Consider the following 21,893-nt stretch of genomic DNA (forward strand, 5'->3'; position numbering starts at 1 on the left):
GTAGTTTGGATGTATAATTATTATTAGTGGCTTTTTAAAAAATGAAACAGTGTTAAGTGAAATGTAGTTCCTAGCTTTGTACTCCAAGTTGTCAAAGCATCAACAATGAAAATTCGATTAGGAAACTTTATTTAAAATTTCAGATAGTAATATTCAATGTAGTTAAGGCTAGTCTTAACCCACTGGATGAAAATCTAGGACTGTATGGAAGTAAGCAAACATTACATTTTTAGATGGAAATAGTCAACCTTGCATAAAAACAAGGATGCGTGAAAGCCTTAAACTCCAGCTCCCTTTTACTGGAGTCTGTGGTTGTGTACAGGTATGGGCCAAGTGTAAAATCTCATCAATTTTAAGAACACTCGGGAAATGAGTAAAGAAAATGTAAAATTGCTGCTAGTCAAATCTTTTGGAAAGAATTTCTGGAAGTGGTCACTTTAAAAATTATTTTCCACCCTTGCAAAATTGCCACATTTAAATTGTTTTACTGGCAGTTCTATAATAGTCCAGACTTTAGAAACCAAACACAATAAAATGGCTTGTTGCCAATATGGCCACAACATTGCCAGCAAATACTGCCTTGGCATCACTCAGCAGAGGTTTTTGTTTATAAAGATGAAGTCTTGAATACTGTTCAATAAACTTGTCAAAAAATAAAACAGGCTGATGCTTTTAATGCTTTAACTGCACAAAAGTACTTCACTGAGCTATAATATTATCCTGTCAGGGTTTTTGTTTTGTTTTGTTTTTAAACCTGAAGATATTTTGTGCCTTTGGAAAGGTAGATTTGGTAATCTTGGAGAGGTAAAAATTGCTTATCCTTGCCTGCTAATGCTGAAGTGTCAAGAGAAGAGGATACTTGGAACAGCAGGGAGGAAACTTGATTCTAGTTCAAGTCCATAGTATCCAGCTTTTCAGAATTTTATGTGTATGATGTGTTGGCAAACAAAGCCCTTAAATGTTGAAAACTTTATCTTGAAAGAGTTTAGCTTGTATTAGAATTTGGATACCCAGTGTGTTTTAGAGGGGTCTAGACATACATAATTCCAGGTAGTAGCTGAGCCATTATTAAATAATCAGGATTTGACTAAGCAGTGGACAAATCACTGAGTGAAATCAGCTGCCTACAGATATCCAGAATGGCTTTTACCATCTGAAAGGGGTGGACTGTGTGATAATATGTCTCCTTTTCTTGTTCAGGAGAGATCAGTTATGTAATTCATTGTTACCTGCTTTCCAGTGTTTTACAGCAAGAAATAGTTTATCAACTATGTGCATCATCACTAATCTCCCAAAAGTAGAGCTTTTACGGGGTATGGTAGAATCTAAACTTACGGCTTTCCTTTTTTTATTAAAAATAGCTTTATTTCAGTCTCATCTTTTTAGTATAGAATCTGATCATTTTGACTCGTGAAATGTTCTGGAAAGAGTGTACTCTGGTAGTAGCACAATTCTCTGATGTTATAGTGACTTTTCTGGGAAAACCCCTCTCTATTCAACAACATAAGCAAGTTCATCTCCTGCTCAGGTAAATGGTAATTCTTTTTTTTTTTTTTTTTTGAGACGGAGTCTCTATCTGTCTCCCAGGCTGGAGTGCAGTGGTGCGATCTCAGCCCACTGCAACCTCCACCTCCCGGGTTCAAGTGATTCTTCTGCCTCAGCCTCTCAGTAGCTGAGACTACAGGTGCGCGCCACCATGCCCAGCTAATTTTTTTGTTTTTTGTATTTTTAGTAGAGACGGGGTTTTGCCATGTTGGCCAGCATGGTCCCCACCTCCTGATCTCGTGATATGCCCACCTCAGCCTCCCAAAGTGCTGGGATTACAGGCGTGAGCCACCGTGCCCAGCTGGTAAATGGTAATTCTTTACCATGCTGTTCTTGGGTTTATTCTTGGTGCTTTGGCTGCTTTGTGTTAGAGTCTCAAAAGCATCCTAGAGTATGACTCCTTTTCTGGATCAACGTAACTAGCAGTGAGCAGCCACGGTGGCATGCTCCTCTACATGCTGCTCTATCGCTGGAGTCCAGAAGGAGAAAAAAGCCACCTGACATAAACATTTCAGACCCAGGGACAGAAGGGCAGCACTCTAAAAGTCTAAGGGCAGGAAAGAGTGCTGGGAAAAATCACAACCAAATCCCTTGAATTCTGTCACTAGCCCCACGGACCTCTTTCCAGTGAAAATGTTTAAGGTGTGCTTGCTTCAGCAGCACATATTAAAAATTAAACAGAGAAGATTAGCATGGCCCCTGCACAAGGATGACACGCAATTTGTGAAGCGCTCTTTTTTTTTTTTTTTTTTTGAGACAAAGTCTCACGCTTGTCCCCCAGGCTGGAGCGCGATGGCACAATCTCAGCTCACTGCAACCTCCACCTCCCGGGTTCAAGCGATTCTCCTGCCTCAGCCTCCTGAGTAGCTGGGATTGTGGGCACCTGCCACCGCGCCCAGCTAATTTTTTTGTATTTTTAGTAGAGACGGGGTTTCACCATGTTGGCCAGGCTGGTCTCAAACTCCTGACCTCAGGTGATCCACCCACCTCAGCCTTCCAAAGCGCTGGGATTATAGGCGTGAGCCACCACGCCCGGTTCTATTTTTTTTTAATTAAAATGTTAAAGGTTAGCGCATAGAGACTCAGCAAATGTCATGAGAAGTGGTAAATAGCACAGCTGAGCATTGGAATTGGCTCCCCAGTTGTTCCAGACATCTGGATATTGACCTTAGTAACTTACTAGTTTCAAGTCATTTTGCTTAATTAATGGCTTGCCATTTCATGGTAGGAGGAGATGACTATTTTGTTATGGAGCAATGACCAGCAAGAGAACATAATTCAGTATGAACAGTCAAAGGCGTTGAGTGAATTTAACTCATTTTAGGAATGTGCTGTACTGTATTCAAATGGGCTACTTGATGGTTCATTCCCTCCATTCTGCTGCTGTTCATTTCCTCCCTTTGCTTGCTTATATAGTAAATCTGCTCGTAACCAGGACTTAAAACTCTCAGACTGAAGCCCCTTCACTGCTGTCTCTAGCCTCAGCCTCCTAATGGGTGGGAGTAGTTCATTCATAGCTTTTGATTAGTGGATAAGACTTGTCAGGCTGGGTGTGGTGGGTCACACCTGTAATCCCAGCACTTTGGGAGGCCGAGGTGGGAGGATCACTTGAGCCCAGGAATTGAGACTAGCGTGAGTAACATAGCGAGACCCTGTCTCAAAAAAAAAAAAGCCTTGTCACTTAGAGTTTGTGCTTCATATCAAATGATAACAACCACATTGTGCTACCACAAGTCACACAGTGGGAATGATTTAAGAAGGTTAAATAGTTTATTTTTGTTGTTTCTTCTTTTTTTTTTTTTTGAGACGGTCTTGCTCTGCTGCCCAGGCTGGAGTGTAGTACAGTCAGCTCACTGTAACCTCGACGTCCTGGGCTCAAGCAATCCTGCTTCAGCCTCCTAAGTAGCTAGTTTTTGTTGTTTTTTTTTTTTTTGTAGAGACGAGGTAATTGCCGGGGGAGGGGGGGTGGTGGAGTGGAGGGGTAGTTTCACTATGTGGCTCAGGCCGGTCTTGAACTCTGGGGCTCAAGCAGTGCTCCCGCCTTGGCCTCTCAAAAGTGCTGGGATTACAGGTGTGAGCCACAATGCCTGGTCTCAGTTTCTTAAAAGGTTTTAAATTACACCAACTGGTACCAGTGCCTCTGATTGCCTGGATTTTTCTTTGATCCCACTTAGAAGTTTGTTAATGCCACGCTCCACTATACTCCACACATTAGATTGCAGTGGGGGCTGGAGAGTGGCCCAGCCTTTATACATAACTCCCTTCTGTGGTTTGGCCTGTGGGACCAGTAGGGTCCCTGTGCTGTAACTCTGACTGAAGTGATGGACATTAATACAACTACTAATTACTGATGTAGATGAGCTGCTTTACATCTATGACCATTGAATTGACAGATTGGAATTGGAAACACCTGTCACCTTCAAGCTTTTAAGACAACTTCACATGAATGTACAGCTTAGCCATAGCTGTATCTCATACTAACAGATTTTTGCAGTGTTGTGCACCCAGCACTTATACTTTCGTGGAAAAGCAAAATAAGGTACCTGTTCTTCAACAGTTTAGGGTTTTAAGTCACAACTAAGTGCTTGGTTGTGCTTATACTAGGTACATTCCTATACCACGGGAACCAGGTAGTGGCTTTCCTGGCCATTTGCTAAGTCATGGTTAGACAGGAAAAAGTGTAAACTAGTCTTTGTCGTAGTGTAGTTTCCTGTTGTTGAAATATTCCTTTGCTTTCTTGGCTTCCCTAACATGTAAATTCTGAAGACCCATCTTAAACTCTCCCCAGTGTCCCAAATGAATTTATTCCAGTGAAGGGTAAGGGGCTTGCATTATGAACAATAGGTAGGTTTGTTTTCCAAGAGCTCTGGTCTGCTTTTGTTCATTTACTCATCTCCTTTTGTACTGTAGGAGATATACACTGCTTTTGTGCACACTGTAGATGCACAGGTATTTGGTGATGCCTCAGTCCTGGAGATCATCAGGAAGGCGGGATAGTACTGTTGTCTCAGACACCCCACAGGTGATAGACATTAAAAGAATGTAGATTTCAGCCGGGAGGGATGGGGGCAGAATTGACTACCCTATAAATGTCCTTTGAAAATGTTGATACAGATCACATTTTTTAGAGGTGAGTTCTACCTTATTTGCACTGTGCATGCTTGCTACTTAAAATTTATTCCTTTGATCAAGTCTTGTAAATGTGGAGTCCAGGATTTCCTACCTTCCTGCCCCAGCAGTCAGACAAATAGAATTATATTCCATCTTTGTGCAAGGCTAACATTAGCATAGATCATGAGGGGAGACCATATGAGTCTCACTGCTCTTGTAGTGGCAGGGTAGATTTCAGATTGGGGTGAATTACAAAATGTGAACTGTTGCTAAAATGGTTGGATATAGAAATAACATTCTCGGAATCGGTTCGTGGTTCCATCAGTTATGTGACTTAGGACAGATTATTTCCCTCTGGCCTCAATGTTTCTTTTACAATATGGGATTAAATTAGATAAGCTTGTGTCCAGTTTTAAGCTTCTGTGATTGTATGAACCTAGCCATTCGGTTTCTGGAAATCTGTACTGAGTTTGGACCTTAAACTAAAGTGACCAGGAATGGAGCTCCAAATTTTGATCTGGGTACTGCTCTCCTGGTTTCCCTAGTGTGGTAGTGATGCCACACTGCAGCTTGAGAAATTCAAAGGGGAAGAGTCTTCATCTCTCCTTTTGGAGGCTGTCCCTGTCCTGCTAGTTATATCCTGGAGCAGGTAGACCAGAGGCTACCTCCTCCTGGATCCACTCCTCCTTGGTCCAATTAACCAAGAAGGAGTTAATGATACTGCAGAAGGACCCAAAGATGCACTTCCCTGTTTGTGAGCACCTAAAGGGACAGTTGACACTGAGTACTTACTCTGTGCCGGGCAGGGGATACTTTCCACGACTGTCCCCATGTAATCCTCACAAATAACCCTGTAAAGTTAACATTATTATTCCTACTTTACAGGTGGGGTAATCCAGGCAGAGAAAAATAATTAATAGTAAGGAAAACAAAGATGTTTTAATCATGGATGCCTGTATGACTCCACAGGTAGAAACCCTCCCTCAACTATCCCCAGCCCCTCCCTGACTTTTAAGGAAAGTGGGAGGCCACTGGCAGCAGTCTTCTGTCATGGATTCTGAGCTGCTGGGGAAGGAGCCTTTTCAGTTTGCCAACTCCAACTATAGTGTGGAGGGCCCTTACCTATTGGTAAGGCTTCTTGGCCTCCACAGTGAAGCTTATGATTGCAGAGGGGGACCTGAACTTATTTTGTTGTTTTTTTGTTTTCGCGACAGAGTCTCACTCTGTTGCTTAGGCTGCAGTGCAGTGGCGTTATCTCAGCTCCACCTCCTGGGTTCAAGCAATTCTCCTGCCTCAGCCTGCCAAGTAGCTGGGATTACAGGTGTGCACCACCACACCTGGCTAATTTTTGTATTTTTAGTAGAGACAGGGTTTCACCATGTTGGCCAGGCTGGTCTTGAACTCATGACCTCAGGTGATCCAGCCTCCCAAAGTGCTGGGATTACAGGTGTGAGCCACTGCACCCAGCCTGAGCTTATTTTGAAGTGCTCACATGAAGACTTAGTGTGTTCAGAGTCTCTGGGCAGAGAAAAACACCCACTCCACTACAGTCCTATCCTGCTTTTGAGAGCCTGTTTGCAGGTTCTAGCAGGGGAGCACTCGTATATCCTTGACCGAAGACCAGTCCTCCTCTCTCAGGGATGGTCCTCTTCGCTCGAGCATGCAGCTTCGGGACGGATGCACGTGGAGCGGTGAGGGAGGAAGGGGACACCCACCTAGCCAGCCAGATTAGCCAAATCAACCCTGGTGATCAATGGGGTGACAGACGCCGCAGCCCGATCGTCCTCACTTCCCTATCCTGCATTTGAAGACCATGTAGTCCTCCTCAGTTTGCTTCCTTCTCCATATCCAGTTTTGTCCTCAAGTTAGGTTCTTTTTGAAGAGTTAGTTGTACAGTGGTTAGATTTGTTCAACTTTTGGATAAGCCTTTGGGGATGTTGGAGTTAGATTAGTGGCTTCCGGTTTTTTGTTTTTGACCTTCACCCAGTACAGCAAAGTGGGAAACCTTGTGGCCATCTTCTTTCTCATATTTTCCCACCTTTTAGTTTTTGTGTGCATATGTTAAGCTTTGTAGTGTTGCCAAATACTTTGTGTCAGCCTGACTCCTTAGTAGTATATAGATCTAAGCCAAATTTATTGTTGAAAATTTCAGTTTATGGGTACCATTCAGTAGCCCTTAGTCATATGTATGAATAAGGAATGTGTAGTTTTATAGAAAGGATTTTCATTTTTGGTTAAGTTTGTGACCTATGAGGAATATCCTTAGAGCTGCTGATGTAAATTTGGAGAATCCTCGAGTTAGAGAAGTAGGGATAAGAAAACGTGTCTAACTTCTCCATGTCCTTTGATGAGGCCAAAAAGGAAAAAGAAGAGTGGTCGTGGTCGGTGTAGTTTGTCTTTTCAGTCTTACGGGAAACAGTGTTCCATGGGTGGTCCTTTGTAAGCCTATGGAGGCTTTTCTGATTGGCTTTCAAGACTTGATCCTGCATCTGTGAGCTGATCCAGCATGCCAAGGTAGGCAACAGGAGTGTGAGCATGACATTGGTTTATTAAAGGAGTGATCCTGCCACCCAGACCTTCAGCCCTCTATGCCACCTTCTTGCAGCCTCTGTGCAACTTCTGGTCATTACCTGGGGTGGATAAGGAATTGGGAATTGGAGGCTGGTGCCTTTCCGGGTTAGGACTTTGGAAGTGGAAGAGGGAAGTGTTAAGGACTGATGAATGAATTTCAGCTCATTTGGCACTGAAATAGATCCCACTGGACCCAGGAGAAATCTGTTCTTGGTTATGAATAGGAAAATTAGAACCTCCCAAGGCAAGGGAAGGGCGGCCATAGAAAATGAAGGGCAAGTTACTCCCTTGTAGCAGAGAATGGGATTCCCTATCGACAGTAGTATGCTGGTAAACTGGCTGGCAGGGTGAAGGAAGCCATGACTTTTTGCAGTTGCCCAATTTCTATAGTTTTAAACTTAATCAAGGCCACCTACTTACACAATTTCTAATATGTAACAGTTGGCTCTCGCAAGCCATACAAGCTTGCGCCAGCACACTGCTGCAGACTTCCCTCAAGTATTTGAATTCTCATTATGTGCTCAGGTATATGCTGTGTGGCAGGAGATGCTGAAACTGTTTATTCTGAAGAACTTTGTCATTTAATTGACAGGCAAGAAGCTGGAGAAACATCGACAGAATACAGTCGTGTGGCATGAATTGAATATAGTGGTCCAGAGTGAGAAGTTGAGTGCTAGAAAGATCATGAAAGGGGAGCATATGTAAGCTAGGCTTGAAGGATAATGATAATAGCTAACACGTGGTCACAGCAGTTCCAGACTCTGTACTAAGCACCATGCATACGTCATTTATATTAATCTTCAGAAATAGATACTATCCCCCACTTTACACCTGAGGAAACTGAAGTTTAGTGAGATTAAGTATTCACCCAAGTTATATAGATATGACATCAATTTAGTGTTGTATTATGTCATTATTGTGGCTAGGAAGGAATAAGGCCAGTATTTGGAGCCTGGTCACTTCAGTGCAGAACCCACACTCTTGCCCACTGCATCAGATTGCAATTGAATATAAAAAGGGAAGCTTTTCAAAGAAAAGTCTAACAACAGTCCAAGGTTCGAGATTAGGTAGGAATCAGAATATCTGAGTTCTAGTCTTCATTTCACTTATCCATATATGTGGCCTTAGCCAAACCACATCTTCCCTCTATGCCTTGGATTGAGGGACTTGAATTAGATGGCCACTCAATTCTTTTATATTTCTGATACATTGTGACTTTTAAGTTGTAAAAATGGGAATGAGTATGCCTTTCTTAAGGGACAGTGAGAGAATGTGCCCTGCTAGGGCACATTGAGGTTGGCAGAGGGAGTAACCAGAAGAAAACAAACTATAAAGGGTGACTCCCAAGTGGTAGAAAGCAGAGGCAGAAAAATGTTGGAGCTGTAGACTCAGCTGTTCCATTCACAACACCTGACTAGCCCCAAATGGAAGGGTCAGGGGGGTGGGGACATAACAGAGATGATAAACTGGTGTTTTGTGTTGGATATTCCTAGAAAGCCTACTTCTCTCGCTGGCTCAGCAGCAGGTCAGAGCTAGATTTGGGTCATTTCTGAGGATCCTTGAGTATCACTCCTTTCCTAGCATCATAAATTTAACATACCAATAGAGCATCTGCTATGTTCCAGGCACTGGCACAGAAGCAAGACTAATCTGGTCCCTCTGCTTGTTGAAGTTACAGTCCAAGAGGAGAAATACATAATAAGCAAGTTACACATTTTGATAGGATTATAAGAATTGGGGTTTTGTTGGATTAGAGTCAGGGAATATCTGTGACTTCAACATAACAGATTGGAGGGGACTGAGAGTGGAAATGGTAAAACCAGTTAGACTATTAGAGACATCGAGCCAAGATGTGCTCAGTGATGAAAGACTGCACCAATATCACAAAAATCAATGATAAAATTTTTTTTTATTGACTCAAATGTGATATTTAATACAGTTCTGGAAGATTTTGGTCCTAAAAAGGAGGTTGAAAGTCCATGGGGTTAATTATAATGGCAGTATATGAAAAATGCATGAGTCTGGTTTAAAGTAGGTAGTGTTCAAGAGATGTAGGACAGAAGAGTAACATGAACAGTTTTAATCACAGATTTCTAAGCAGAGACAGGCTTAGAGGTAGATTTCAAAGGAGATTAAACATGTTTTGGAAGAGATTAATAATACCATGGTTTATAGATCATTTAAAGGAAATGTTGCTCAAAGGATAGAAAACTACAGATGGAAAAGATTTGTTTATAAAGAGTTGTGATTCCAATGAGAAAGAAAAGGAGACAAATCTGTGAACAAAACTGCTTGCACAGGAAGCTCTGACCTCAGAATGGAAGCCAGGCCACCTTAGGGGGCATCACATCAGTGAGAGTTCAGCCCCTTATGCTCCTGAGGCACACATGAGCCCACAACAGTATGGCTGGGGTTTGATTCTGGGTTCAAAAAACTGAAAAAGGATGTAGTCCAGGAAAAGTGGTGTAATGATAATGATTAGGAAGGAATAGTCCACCAGAAATTGAGGCCTACACAGGAAGATAATCGTACCCCGCTACATGTGTTTGGCCCAGACCAAGGGCATCTCTTTTGGGGACATTTGAGAAGTCATGGAGTGAGAAGACAGCAGCTCCAATTGTTGCCTGTAATCTTACCACCCAAATAATGACTGCTAATGCTTTTGTCATTCACAACAATCTCTTACCAGGGGGAGGACCTGTAGTTCTCCAATTAAAAATTTCCCTAGCTGGGTGCGGTGGCTCATGCCTGTAATCCCAGCACTTTGGGAGGCCAAGGCGGGCGGATCACCTCAGGTCAGGAGTTCAATACCAGCCTGGCCAACATGGTGAAACCCTGTCTGTACAAAAATATGAAAATTAATCGGGCTTGATGGCAGGTGCCTGTAATCCCAGCTACTCTGGAGGCTGTAGTGGGAGAATCGCTGGAACCCAGGAGGCGGAGGTTACAGTGAGCCGAGATGGTGCCATTGCACTACAGCCTGGGCAACAAAGTGAGACTGTCTCAAAAAAAAATAGTTTCCCCAACATTTTATTATGAAAATTTTCAACATGTAGCAAAGTTGAAAAAAATTATACCCATATATCCACCATTTCAGATCCTACAACTTAAAATCTTGTTTTATCACATTTCTTCAACAACTCCTTTTATTTTTTGGTGGATTTCAAAAAAGTTGCAGGCATCAGTACACTTCTAAACATTTCAACATGCCTTAACTTTAGTGCAACATTTGTTTATGGGTTGTTGGGTTTTTGTGTTTTTTGTTGGTAAAATTTTACAATCAGATGTGTACACTCAGAGTTCCTTTAGATGGAAGTGGCAAATGCACACACTCCTGTGACCCACATTCTTAGAATGCTAAGAACGTTTCCCTTCCCACTGGGAGCTCTCTGCCTCTGTTCAGTTAATACCTGCCCTTCCCCTGGGGGAGAAGGGAGGACAACCAGTGTTCTGAATATTTACATCACAGATTTGTTTTGCCTGTTCTGAAACTTCATAAATGGGATCTGTTTATTCTTCATTTTTATTCATGTTACAGATACTAATAGATTTTTTTGTTGCTGAATAGTTTTCTATAAACATCACAATTTGTTCTCATATTGATGAATACCTGGGCTGTTTCAAGTTTTTGGCTATTGTGAATAAAGCTGCTGTGAACATTCTTATACAAATCTTTGTGGACATAATGTTTCCATTTCTTTTGGCTAATAACATAGCAGTGGAATCGCTCTTGGGCTAGGTGTATGTTAGGTTTTTTGATAAGCTGCCAGACTGCTTTCTAAAGTGGTACATTTAATGCTTTCACTGACAATATATGAGAGTTCTATATCCTTGCCAGCATTTGGTGGTGGTGGTCTTTTTAATTATACTTTTAGCCATTGTGGTGGGTATGTAACAGTATCTCATTGTTTTATTTTTCATTTCCCTGATAACTAATGCTGTGGATCACTTTGCTTATTTCTGATTCACATATTTTCCTTTATGAAGTGCCTGATCAACTCTTTTGCCCATTTTAATTGACTATCATTTAATATTGAATGGTAGGAGTCCTGCATTTAAATTTTAAAGTTGAACTGTACAAGTTTAGGATAGGGGAGATTACTGTTACACATCACTTCAAGGCCTGAAGTGTGACTTGAGCAAAAGCACATTCACCATTTGTTCAGCAAATGGTTATTAGTACCAGCTATATACTAAGTACTAATACTAGTGATACAGAGATAATATCCAGCCCTAGTTCAAGGACCCCATAGTTTACAGGGTAGACAGACAAAAGTAAAAATTATGGTGTGGCTTCAATGTTAAGTCAGTCACTAAATACTTACTGATGAGTATCTACTGTAGGATAGATAGATACTGCTGTGGGTCCTGGAGCTAGCCAGAGTTCCTACTCTAGTATAGCTTATTTTCTGGAGTGTATAAGGAGGGAGACAGAGTGCAAAAGCCCTGAGGTGGTAAATAAGGTTGGTGTTAGGTATATGTGGATCAGAAAGGCCAACCTGGCTGGAGGATAGTTGAGTGGCTAGATCAGTTGAGTGGTTAGGCAAGGGTAAGGTCTTGCAGGGCCTTGAAGACCATGGTAAGAACTTTAAGTTTTATCTTAAGTGTTTTAGAAAGGCATTCCAGAGTTTTCAGTGGAGAAATGACATAATCAGGTTTCTGTTTGGCTAATAAACCCAGAAATGTGTGTGTGTGGCCGCAGAAACACTGATGAGGAAACATCGCAGTCATCCAGAGCAGAGACAAGAAAATCCTTCTTGGGGAAAACAGGCAAGGGTTCATAAAGGAATAATGTCATATTAGAACCATGGATGACAGGACATTTGCTAGGCAGGAAACTCAGGCATGTGTGTTAGATGAACCAGAAATAACTTAGGATGACTAGTTGGGTGGGTGGGTGAGTGAGCGGCAGGAGGTAGAGCTGATGGCAAACTGGGAAGGGCTTTGAAGGTTGATCTAGGGATGCAGGGTTACCAAATTGCACAACTACCAAATTCTATGTAGGTATGTCCTTTGGAGTTGTGCAGCAAGGTAGCTTTGCTAGGGAGTTTGACTCTGAACCTAAAGGCAGCTATATGGGGCTTTTACTTAGGATAGAGACTGGAAGCTGGCATCTGGGATGACCAGGTGGGGCAGTGCTAGGACAGAAACCAAGCAGGACACAAGAGACTAATAAGGCCTGAAGTTAGGTAGGAGCTGTTGAACTGGAAGTGGAGGCTTTGGGCTTAGAATGAACAGTCAAGAAGATTTGAGGTGTGGATTGGGGGGGAAAGCTAATGAGGCCTTTTTACTTATTTTGCCTGTTTTGTTTTTGTTTTTTATTTCATATGAGGCCTTTTAAAAAATACAAAACAGTATAAAATATTGAAACAATCAGAAGTATGGAGTTCACAAAATTCTCATCTTCCACTCTGAGCTACCTAAAACATTTGGTGTATCTTCCATTTTTCTGTGTGTGTATTTATTTATTTTATGTTTGTATTCAAATCTATTATAAAGATACACCTACAATTGAAATTTAAAATGGAAGTTTACAATTGAAGTAAAAAATGGTCATACTCTTCTTATTATTATTATTTGAGATGGAGTCTCCTGTACAGTGCGGTGATCTTGGCTCACTGCAGCCTCCAACTCCCAGGTTCAAGTGATTCTCCTGGCTCCCGAGTAGCTGGGACTACAGGTGTGCACCACCACACACAGCTGATTTTTGTATTTTTGGTAGAGACTGGGTTTCACCGTGTTGGCCACGCTGGTCTTGAACTGACCTCAAGCGATCCGCCTACCTCGGCCTCCCAAAGTGCTGGGATTACAACAGTGAGCCACTGCGTCTGGCCTATTTTTTATTTTTTCATAGGATACCAATATAATATAGTTCTGGCTTGTTTTTTAGCCACTCTTCAGCATGCCGTTGTTCAGATGTATCATATTTAGTTGACAGACCTTTAAGCTGCCTTAGATTTTTCGCTATTCCCAGCATTAGTGAAATGAGCATTCTTTTTTATTTGTCTCTGTACTGTGTAAACACTGCCTTGGAGAGCATGTGAGGTGACATGCATGGAGTTCAGATTGTGACTTGGAGGAAGCTGTGATCCTGATCCCTTGAGGGAGCATGTATTCTGCTCTGGGTCTGTCCTTGGGGAACCTCCAAGGGAGTGATCAGGATGGTCAGAAGTCTGCAGGCCACATTCTAGGGGCAACAGTCAAAAGAACTGGGGCTGTTTCTCCAGATTTCAGCTGGGACTGTTCACAGCTTCCAGGTATCAGAAGAGTTCTCATAGGGAGATAGGGTAGGGCCTTCCCATGGAGCCCTAGGCTGGGGAAGAACTACCAGGTAGAAGTAAGAATTCCACACAGTTAGGTCAGTTTGGGTAGGATTTATATGGACCTAGACTTTCTGATGATTGAATTGTAAAACTGGGTTTTCTATCACTGGGAGTGTTCATGCAGGGGCCAGGGTGCTGTGGAGGGGCAGTATGTGAAGGAAGTTGAACTCTGAAGCATTCCAACCTTGATAACAGCATTCCAGATGGAGACTATGAGGGACCAAGATGGGGTGCTGTGGGCTGCGAGGGAGGAGCGATTGACTGAGGATCAGTATAGGGGAGGGCTGACGCTGGAGGCATCTCAGGGTATAGCTCTGGGAAACCTGGAATGCTGAGTGAAGCTCAGTGAAAGATCTGACCTCGTGTGCACTGCTGGTAGAGTGGTCTTCAGGTATATGGGCCAAGGGGGACACAGGGATAACAAGAGGTCTGAGGGTGATTGTTATGGTGGCTGCAGGAGGACGGAATACCCAGGTGTTGTCGTGATCCATGCAAGAAAATAATGTTTCCAGCAGAGGGAAGGGGTGAATCAGAGAAGCTTGGTGCTGCCTGATTACAAGGGCAAGACATCAGTTAGTTTGGAGCTGGCTGGGCAGGGAGCTGGGGCTGGAGATGAACTTTCAGATTTCATTCTGCAAATACGTATTGTCTAGGTGCTTGGGATAGAGCAATAAACAGAACAGCTAAATATTCCTTTCTCACAGAGTTTATATTCTAGTGGGGGAAACAGTATATACATGTATATAATGTTAGACATTGAGAAAAAGCAGAAAAGGGGTATGCAATGCCGGGGCAGTGGGGTTGAAATTTTAGAGGGGCTTAAAGGGAGCCTTTATATATATATATACACACACACACACACTCACATATAACAGGGAAGATTATTTTGAGTAAAGACTTGTGGGGAAAGGGAGCAGTGAGCCATGTGGGTATATATAATGTAGAGAAAGAACACATTCCAGGTACTGCAAAGTGTTTGGGGTAGAAACAAACCTGGCTGGCTGGGTGTGGTGGCACACACTATCATGCCAGGACTTTCGGAGGCTGAGGTGGGTGGATTGCTTGATCCGAGGAGTTGCCCAGCAGCCTGAGCAACGTAGTGAGACCCTGTCTCTACAAAAAAAAAAAAAAAAAAAAAAATTAGCTGGACGTGGTGGTGCACACCTGTAGTCCCAGCTACTTGGGAGGCTGAGGTGGGAGGGATTGCTTGAACCCAAGGGGCAGAGGTTGTGGTGAGCTGAGATCTCACCACTGCACTTCAGCCTGGGTGACAGTGAGGCTCTGTCTCACAAAAGAAAGAAGGAACAAACAAACTTGGCTTATTTGAGGAGTGACAGGTGGCTGAAATGGAGTGAGCAAGAGAGATGATATTACGAGATCAGGTTAAAGAAATCTGGACCTTCCAGGACCTTATAGGCTGTGGTATAGTTTGGATTGTTTCTTTTCTTTTCTTTTTGGAGATGGAGTCTAGCTTTGTTGCCCAGGCTAGAGTACAGTGGCACGATCTTGGCTTACTGCAACCTCCACCTCCCAGGTTCAAGCAATTTTCCTGCCTCAGCCTCCCAAAGTGCTAGGATTACAGGCGCCCACCACCATACCAGCTAATTTTTTTATTTTTAGTAGAGACAGGGTTTCACCATGTTGGTCAGGCTGATCTCTAACTCCTGACCTCAAGTGAGCCACCATATCTGGCCAAGTTCGGAGTTTTTCTAAGCTCAGTGGAAAATGGGAAATATTAGAGGGTTCAGGCAGAGGCGTGATATGACCTCACTTTTTTTTTTTTTTTTTTGTGACGGAGTCAACCTCGGTCCCCCAGGCTGGAGTGCAGTGGCGTGATCTCAGCTCACTGCAAGCTCTGCCTCCTGGATTCACGCCATTCTTCTGCCTCAGCCTCCCAAGTAGCTGGGACTACAGGCGCCCGCCACTACACCTGGCTAATTTTTTGTATTTTTAGTAGAGACAGGGTTTCACCGTGTTAGCCAGGATGGTCTCGATCTCTTTACCTCGTGATCTGCCCACCTTGGCCTCCCAAAGTGCTGGGATTACAGGCTTGAGCCACCGTGCCCGGCCTTTTTTTTTTTTTTTTTTTTGAGATGGAGTCTTGCTCTTGTTGCCCAGGCTGGAGTACAGTGGCACGATCTCGGCTCACTGCAACCTCACCTCCTGGGTTCAAGCCTCCTGGGTCCTGCCTCAGCCTCCTCAGTAGCCAGGATTACAGGCACACGCCAACATGCCTGGCTAATTTTTGTATTTTTTTTAGTAGAGACGGGGTTTCACCATGTTGGCCAGGCTGGTCTCAAACTCCTGACCTCAAGTGATCTGCCCACCTTGGCCTCCCAAAGTGCCAGGATTACAGGCATGAGCCACTGTGTGCGGCCTCACTTATGTTTTAATAGGATCACCCTGATTGCTGTATTTAGGACAGCCTGCTGGGGTGGATATGGGGGAATGGAGGTGGAGATGGCATAGAATAAGGGAGACCAGTTGAAGAGGCTAATGCTGTAAGCCAGGTGAGAAACAGTGATGGCTTAGATTGGGCAGCAGCAGTGGAAATAGGAGTTGGACATTAGCAGTAGAGGTGAGGAGAATTAGTAGGGGGATCATAACTCCACCACAAGAGTTAGGTCCCCAGAGTTAGTGAGAAATCATTGGAAGAAGATACTTTGTGGAGGATATTATCTGGATCATAGTTATATTTGGGGTTATGTTAGGATCAGAACTTGGATTAGGGTCTGACCTGTGGCCAGTAAGAGGGTCAGAAAGATTTATCGGTCTTTGCAAAGACCAAGATTAGAGTCTGGGTTTGGACAGCCCTATTGGGATTAAGACAAATTTTAGGGTGAGGATAGTTTGGGGTCACAGTTGTAGATGGAGGCTAGTACCCCTTTTCAGTATCTTCAGACCAGGGTTGGTTGTAACTGCCATCTTCTGTGCCAGTGAGCTCACCTAGGGGTGGAGGGATTTGAAGGCTATAAGGCCCTCTCTTCCTTGGGTGTCACGGGGATGGACGTATGCTCAGCCCTGCCTGGGGGACGCCTGCTGGCCTTCTCAAGCTGGGACCTGCAGTCGGGGAAGGGGAGAGAAGGCTCTCTGGTGCTTGACACAGCTTCTTTTCCCTCAGATGGCCCACTGCGTGACCCTGGTTCAGCTGTCCATTTCCTGTGACCATCTCATTGACAAGGACATCGGCTCCAAGTCTGACCCACTCTGCGTCCTTTTACAGGATGTGGGCGGGGGCAGCTGGGCTGAGGTGAGGCGGATTATGGAGGTTAAGGTTGTGGAGGGAGGCTAGGATTGTGTTTTGGGGTGGAGGCTGTGACTGTGATGCTTACTGGCCTCTGCCCACAGCTTGGCCGGACTGAACGAGTGCAGAACTGCTCAAGCCCTGAGTTCTCCAAGACTCTGCAGCTTGAATACCACTTTGAGACAGTCCAGAAGCTACGCTTTGGAATCTATGACATAGACAACAAGACGCCAGAGCTGAGGGATGATGACTTCCTAGGGGGTGCTGAGTGTTCCCTAGGACAGGTATGTAGGGCTGGGGATTAGGATGCTTCAGATGCAGGTCTGTGAGACAACCTAGCCTGCCTGGAGGTAGGGGGCAAGCAGGACCTAACCCTGCCTGTTATCCTGAAACTCCCTTCCCTGCTTTTCCCCAGATTGTGTCCAGCCAGGTACTGACTCTCCCCTTGATGCTAAAGCCTGGAAAACCTGCTGGGCAGGGGACCATCACGGTAAGGAACCCAGCAAGGGTTGGGGAGGGACTTAACATCAATGAATTCATGAGGTGATGTAGTCTCCCCTACCTAGGTCTCAGCTCAAGAATTGAAGGACAATCGTGTAGTAACCATGGAGGTAGAGGCCAGAAACCTAGATAAGAAGGTGTGTCTGGAAGTAGGCCCTGGTAATCCAAGAGTTAAGGGGCCAAGGATGGTATATGGGGGATGGGGGTGTGGACAGAGGGATGGCATAGTGGTTGTTTGTTCCTGAGTCTTGTAACTGGGGTCTCGCATTGGCAGGACTTCCTGGGAAAATCGGATCCATTTCTGGAGTTCTTCCGCCAGGGTGATGGGAAATGGCACCTGGTGTACAGATCTGAGGTATGAGACCCCTGGGATTGGGTAGGTTGGGGTAGGAGAGAATCTCCTGGGGCCTGTGACTAGCAAGGTTTGGAATTCAGGGAGAAAGAGACTGCAGGTGGGTAGAGAAGTGTGGCAGCTGCTCACTGGCAATGCCAGAGCTCACTGGAGGCCTTGGCCTCCACCTTCAGGTCATCAAGAACAACCTAAACCCTACATGGAAGCGTTTCTCAGTCCCCGTTCAGCATTTCTGTGGTGGGGACCCCAGCACACCCATCCAGGTGAGGAGCTTGCCCCCTGAGTGGACTGCGCTGGGGAAAACCTGGGGAGAGACTTACTCTCATCTGCCACCTGACTTGTTTATGTCCACACACACCTTCCCCTCAGGTGCGATGCTCCGATTATGACAGTGACGGGTCACATGATCTCATCGGTACCTTCCACACCAGCTTGGCCCAGCTGCAGGCAGTCCCGGTGAGTGCTGGTCCTGCCAGGGGTGTGGAAATGGGCCTAGATAGCTGAAGCTTGGGGGAGAGAGGAAGGAGAAGGCAGCTCGAGTCCTTGACTGATGCTCTGAGAATTTCCTACCCTAATTTTTCTGTCCTCACCAGGCTGAGTTTGAATGCATCCACCCTGAGAAGCAGCAGAAAAAGAAAAGCTACAAGAACTCTGGAACTATCCGTGTCAAGATTTGCCGGGTGAGACAAAAGCCCATGTAACCAAGGCTCTGATTCCTGAGCTCCATGACACCAACTGCTATCACCCCAGGCATGACCCTGGTTTCATTTGCAGGTAGAAACAGAGTACTCCTTTCTGGACTATGTGATGGGAGGCTGTCAAATCAACTTCACTGTAAGTTGCTTTACCAAGGGCAAGAGAACAGGTCTGGGGCTCAGGGTGGTCTTTAGCTGCCTTCCTCACCTCCTCCCAGGTGGGTGTGGACTTCACTGGCTCCAATGGAGACCCCTCCTCACCTGACTCGCTACACTACCTGAGTCCAACAGGGGTCAATGAGTATCTGATGGCACTGTGGAGTGTGGGCAGCGTGGTTCAGGACTATGACTCGTGAGTACCTGCTTCTCTTGGCTATACCCGCTCCCTGCAGATGCTTCAGCCTCTGGGCTTACAGTCTCCTCACTGCCTCTTGCCCAATACACTGTCCTCCCACAGAGACAAGCTGTTCCCTGCATTTGGATTTGGGGCCCAGGTTCCCCCTGACTGGCAGGTGAGCTTCCTCTCTTTCTGCCACTCCTATTTTCAGTTTCAGGGTCCTGATTTTGGGGGATGTGGTAAATTTACTTGCTACCTGGCACTCAGCTTTAAGAGGAGATGCAGGGATGGATTCCTGCAGGCATGTAGACAGCCAAGTGCTCAGGACTCCATAGCTCCTATAGGAATCTTGGCACACGCCAGTGTCCTTTTTCATTCTTAGCAGAGGTCATGGGGAAAGAACCTCATTTTCATTCTTGTCTCTAGGTCTCGCATGAATTTGCCTTGAATTTTAACCCCAGTAACCCCTACTGTGCAGGTGAGTTTCCCCCATCCACCTTGAGGCAGGTCTGTCCACACAAAGAGGGGCAAGCCTGCACGAGTAAAAGGGAGAGTGGGGACAGATACCTGCCTTCATTGTCCAGAGGGTGGATTTTATTTAATTTTAATTTATTTTTTGAGAAGGAGTCTTGCTCTGTCACCCAGGCTGGAGTGCAGTGGTGTGATCTTGGCTCACTTGCAACCTCTGCCTGCTGGGTTCAAGCAATTCTTCTGCCTCAGCCTCCCAAGTAGCTGGGACTACAGGCGCTTGCCACCATGCCTGGCTAATTTTTGTATGTTTAGTAGAGATGGGGTTTTGCCATGTTGGCCAGGCTGGTCTCAAACTCCTGACCTCAGGTGATTCACCTGCCTTGGCCTCCCAAAGTGCTGGGATTACAGGTGTTGAGCCACAGCGCCTGGCCTAGAGGGTGGATTTGAGAGCTAGGCCTCTGGAATCAAATTGTCATGCCAGGCCAGGAGTGGTGGCTCACACCCGTAATCCTAGCACTCAGTTTCGAGGCCAAGGTGGGTGGATCTCTTGAGCCCAGGAATTCGAGACTAGCCTGGGAAACATGGCAAAACCCCATCTTTACTAAAATTACAAAAATTAGCCGGGCATGGTGGCAGGCGCCTGTAGTTCTAGCTACTCAGGAGGCTGAGGTGGGAGGATCACCTGAGCCCAGGAGGTTGAGGCTGTGGTGAGCCATGATCATGATCATGCCACTACACTCCAGCCTAGGTGACAGAGTGAGACCCTATCTCAAAAAAAAAAAAAAAAAAAAAAATCATGCCACATGACTTGGGGCAGGTTGCTTAATCTCTGTGTGCTTTGGTTTCATAAGAAGACTAAACATAGGAAATTGAGTACTCAAGGAGAGGATACAAGTAAAGCAGTAAGCCTGGTACTTAATAAGTGTTCTCCAAAAAATGGTATCTGTTATATTATCATTATTATCTTTGCCTAGAAGCTAACAGGTACTTATTTGAGCATCACTGGAAGCCTTGTTTACCTCCTTGCAGGGTGCATTTTGCCAGAGTCCACCAAGCCCTTTTGTTCTGGGCCAAACCTTTTGACTCCCCAGCACCCCCAGGTGGGCACAAGCTGAAGTGGAAAATCTGACCTGACCTGATCTGATCTGGGTTTTAAAATTTTAATTTTGTATTTCAACATAAGTTCAGACTTAGAGAAAAGTTGCAAGAATAGTCATAGGAGCTCAGTTCCTTGGAACTCAGGGGTCAGGGCCTGAGTTCACAGGGGCTCTTCACCTTTATCCCAATTACCCTAACATAACATTTTACCACATTTGCTTTCTCTTTTCTCATACATGTATACAGTGTGTATGTGTGTGTGTGTGTGTGTGTGTGTGTGTATATGTTTGTGTGTGTGTGTGTGTAAACATGTATACATATACACACACATTCACACATTTCAAGGGAAAAATTAAAAATGTATGTGTTTATGTATGTACACACATGTATACATGTGTTGGAGAATGCTGTAGTGAATAGCCCTGCCTCAGGTTTGCCTCTGTGGCCCTACCAGCTTTGTACCCATCATTATCTACCTGGCTTTTTACCTCTGAGTACTTCAGTATCTCCTAAAATCAAAGACTCTTTCTTACATTATCACAGACCAATCCTCAAAATCAGGAAATTAACATCTATACTATTATCCAACCCATAGCATTTATTCAAATTTTGCCAATTGTCCTAATGTCTTTTACAGCAAAAGAAAATCTCAGATCACACATTGCGTTCAGTTAGCACGTATCTTTTTATATGGAAGACTTCTTGCCTTTCATGATATTCTCATTTCATTATATAAACAGTATAGGCCAGATATTTTCTAGAATGTCGCTCAGTTTGGGTTTACCTGATAAATCCTCAGGATTAGATTCAGATTGTACATTTTTGGCAGGAATACCACCAAAGTGATGCTGTATATTCTCAGTGCATCATATTCAGAGGAACATGATGTTGATTTGTCCTATTACCAGTCATGTTAACTTTGGTCACTTAGTTAAGGTAGGATCTACCAGGTTTCTCCACTATACAAGTACTATTTTCTCCTTTCTATTTAATAAGTATATTTTGGGAAGAGACTATATAAATACCCATCACATACGCATCAACTGTCCCCTCTAGTTTTTTTTATTTATTTATTTTTTGTTTTTTGAGACGGAATCTCGCTCTGTCACCCAGGCTGGAGTGCAGTGGTGCGATCTTGGCTCACTGCAAGCTCCGCCTCCTGGGTTCATGCCATTCTTCTGCCTCAGCCTCCCGAGTAGCTGGGACTACAGGCGCCCGCCACCACGCCCAGCTAATTTGTTTTTTGTATTTTTAGTAGAGACGGGGTTTCACTGTGTTAGCCAGGATGGTCTTGATCTCCTGACCTCGTGATCCGCCTGCCTTGGCCTCCCAAAATGCTGGGATTACAGGCGTGAGCCACCGTGCCTGGCCTTAGTTTTTTATTTTTTAAGTGACGGGGGGTCTCACTATGTTGCCTAAGCTGGCCTTGAACCCTTGGGCTCAAGCAGTCCTCCCACCTCAGCCTGATGAGTAGCTGGGACTACAGGCACATGCCACTGTGCCTGGCTATACTCTCTAGTTTTAACATCCATTGATGATCCTTGCCTGAATCAGTCATTTCTGTGATTGTCAAATGATTGTGTAATTCTTCCTTATACATTTATTAGGAGCTTTTCCTTCTCCCCCAGTAATTAATCCATAGTAT

The 21,893-nt window shown here is 44.5% G+C and overlaps 1 protein-coding gene and 1 pseudogene across 17 annotated transcripts in view; both read left to right on the forward strand.

Moving 5' to 3' along the window:
- Positions 1–21,893, forward strand: part of LOC100581084 (RNA-binding protein 12) — a 39,166-nt gene that overhangs the window by 15,600 nt on the left and 1,673 nt on the right. For 13 of the 17 annotated variants that reach the window (XM_003273576.3, XM_012511778.2, XM_003273575.3 and 10 more), the window contains 12 exons: positions 16,672–16,800; positions 16,899–17,078; positions 17,210–17,284; positions 17,361–17,432; positions 17,570–17,650; positions 17,821–17,910; positions 18,017–18,103; positions 18,241–18,327; positions 18,422–18,481; positions 18,561–18,694; positions 18,800–18,854; positions 19,106–19,157. In XM_003273576.3, coding sequence (XP_003273624.1) covers positions 16,672–16,800; positions 16,899–17,078; positions 17,210–17,284; positions 17,361–17,432; positions 17,570–17,650; positions 17,821–17,910; positions 18,017–18,103; positions 18,241–18,327; positions 18,422–18,481; positions 18,561–18,694; positions 18,800–18,854; positions 19,106–19,157 — 1,102 coding nt within the window. Of the gene's footprint in view, positions 1–16,671; positions 16,801–16,898; positions 17,079–17,209; positions 17,285–17,360; positions 17,433–17,569; positions 17,651–17,820; positions 17,911–18,016; positions 18,104–18,240; positions 18,328–18,421; positions 18,482–18,560; positions 18,695–18,799; positions 19,158–21,893 lie in introns of those variants that run through there. The other 4 variants (XR_004033104.1, XR_004033105.1, XR_004033102.1 and 1 more) reach the window with 2 other exon arrangements.
- LOC115838070 lies at positions 2,190–2,288 on the forward strand (annotated as a pseudogene).

The sequence above is a fragment of the Nomascus leucogenys genome, chromosome 13 (genome assembly GCF_006542625.1).
Source record: "Nomascus leucogenys isolate Asia chromosome 13, Asia_NLE_v1, whole genome shotgun sequence".
NCBI classification, from domain to species: Eukaryota; Metazoa; Chordata; class Mammalia; order Primates; family Hylobatidae; genus Nomascus; species Nomascus leucogenys.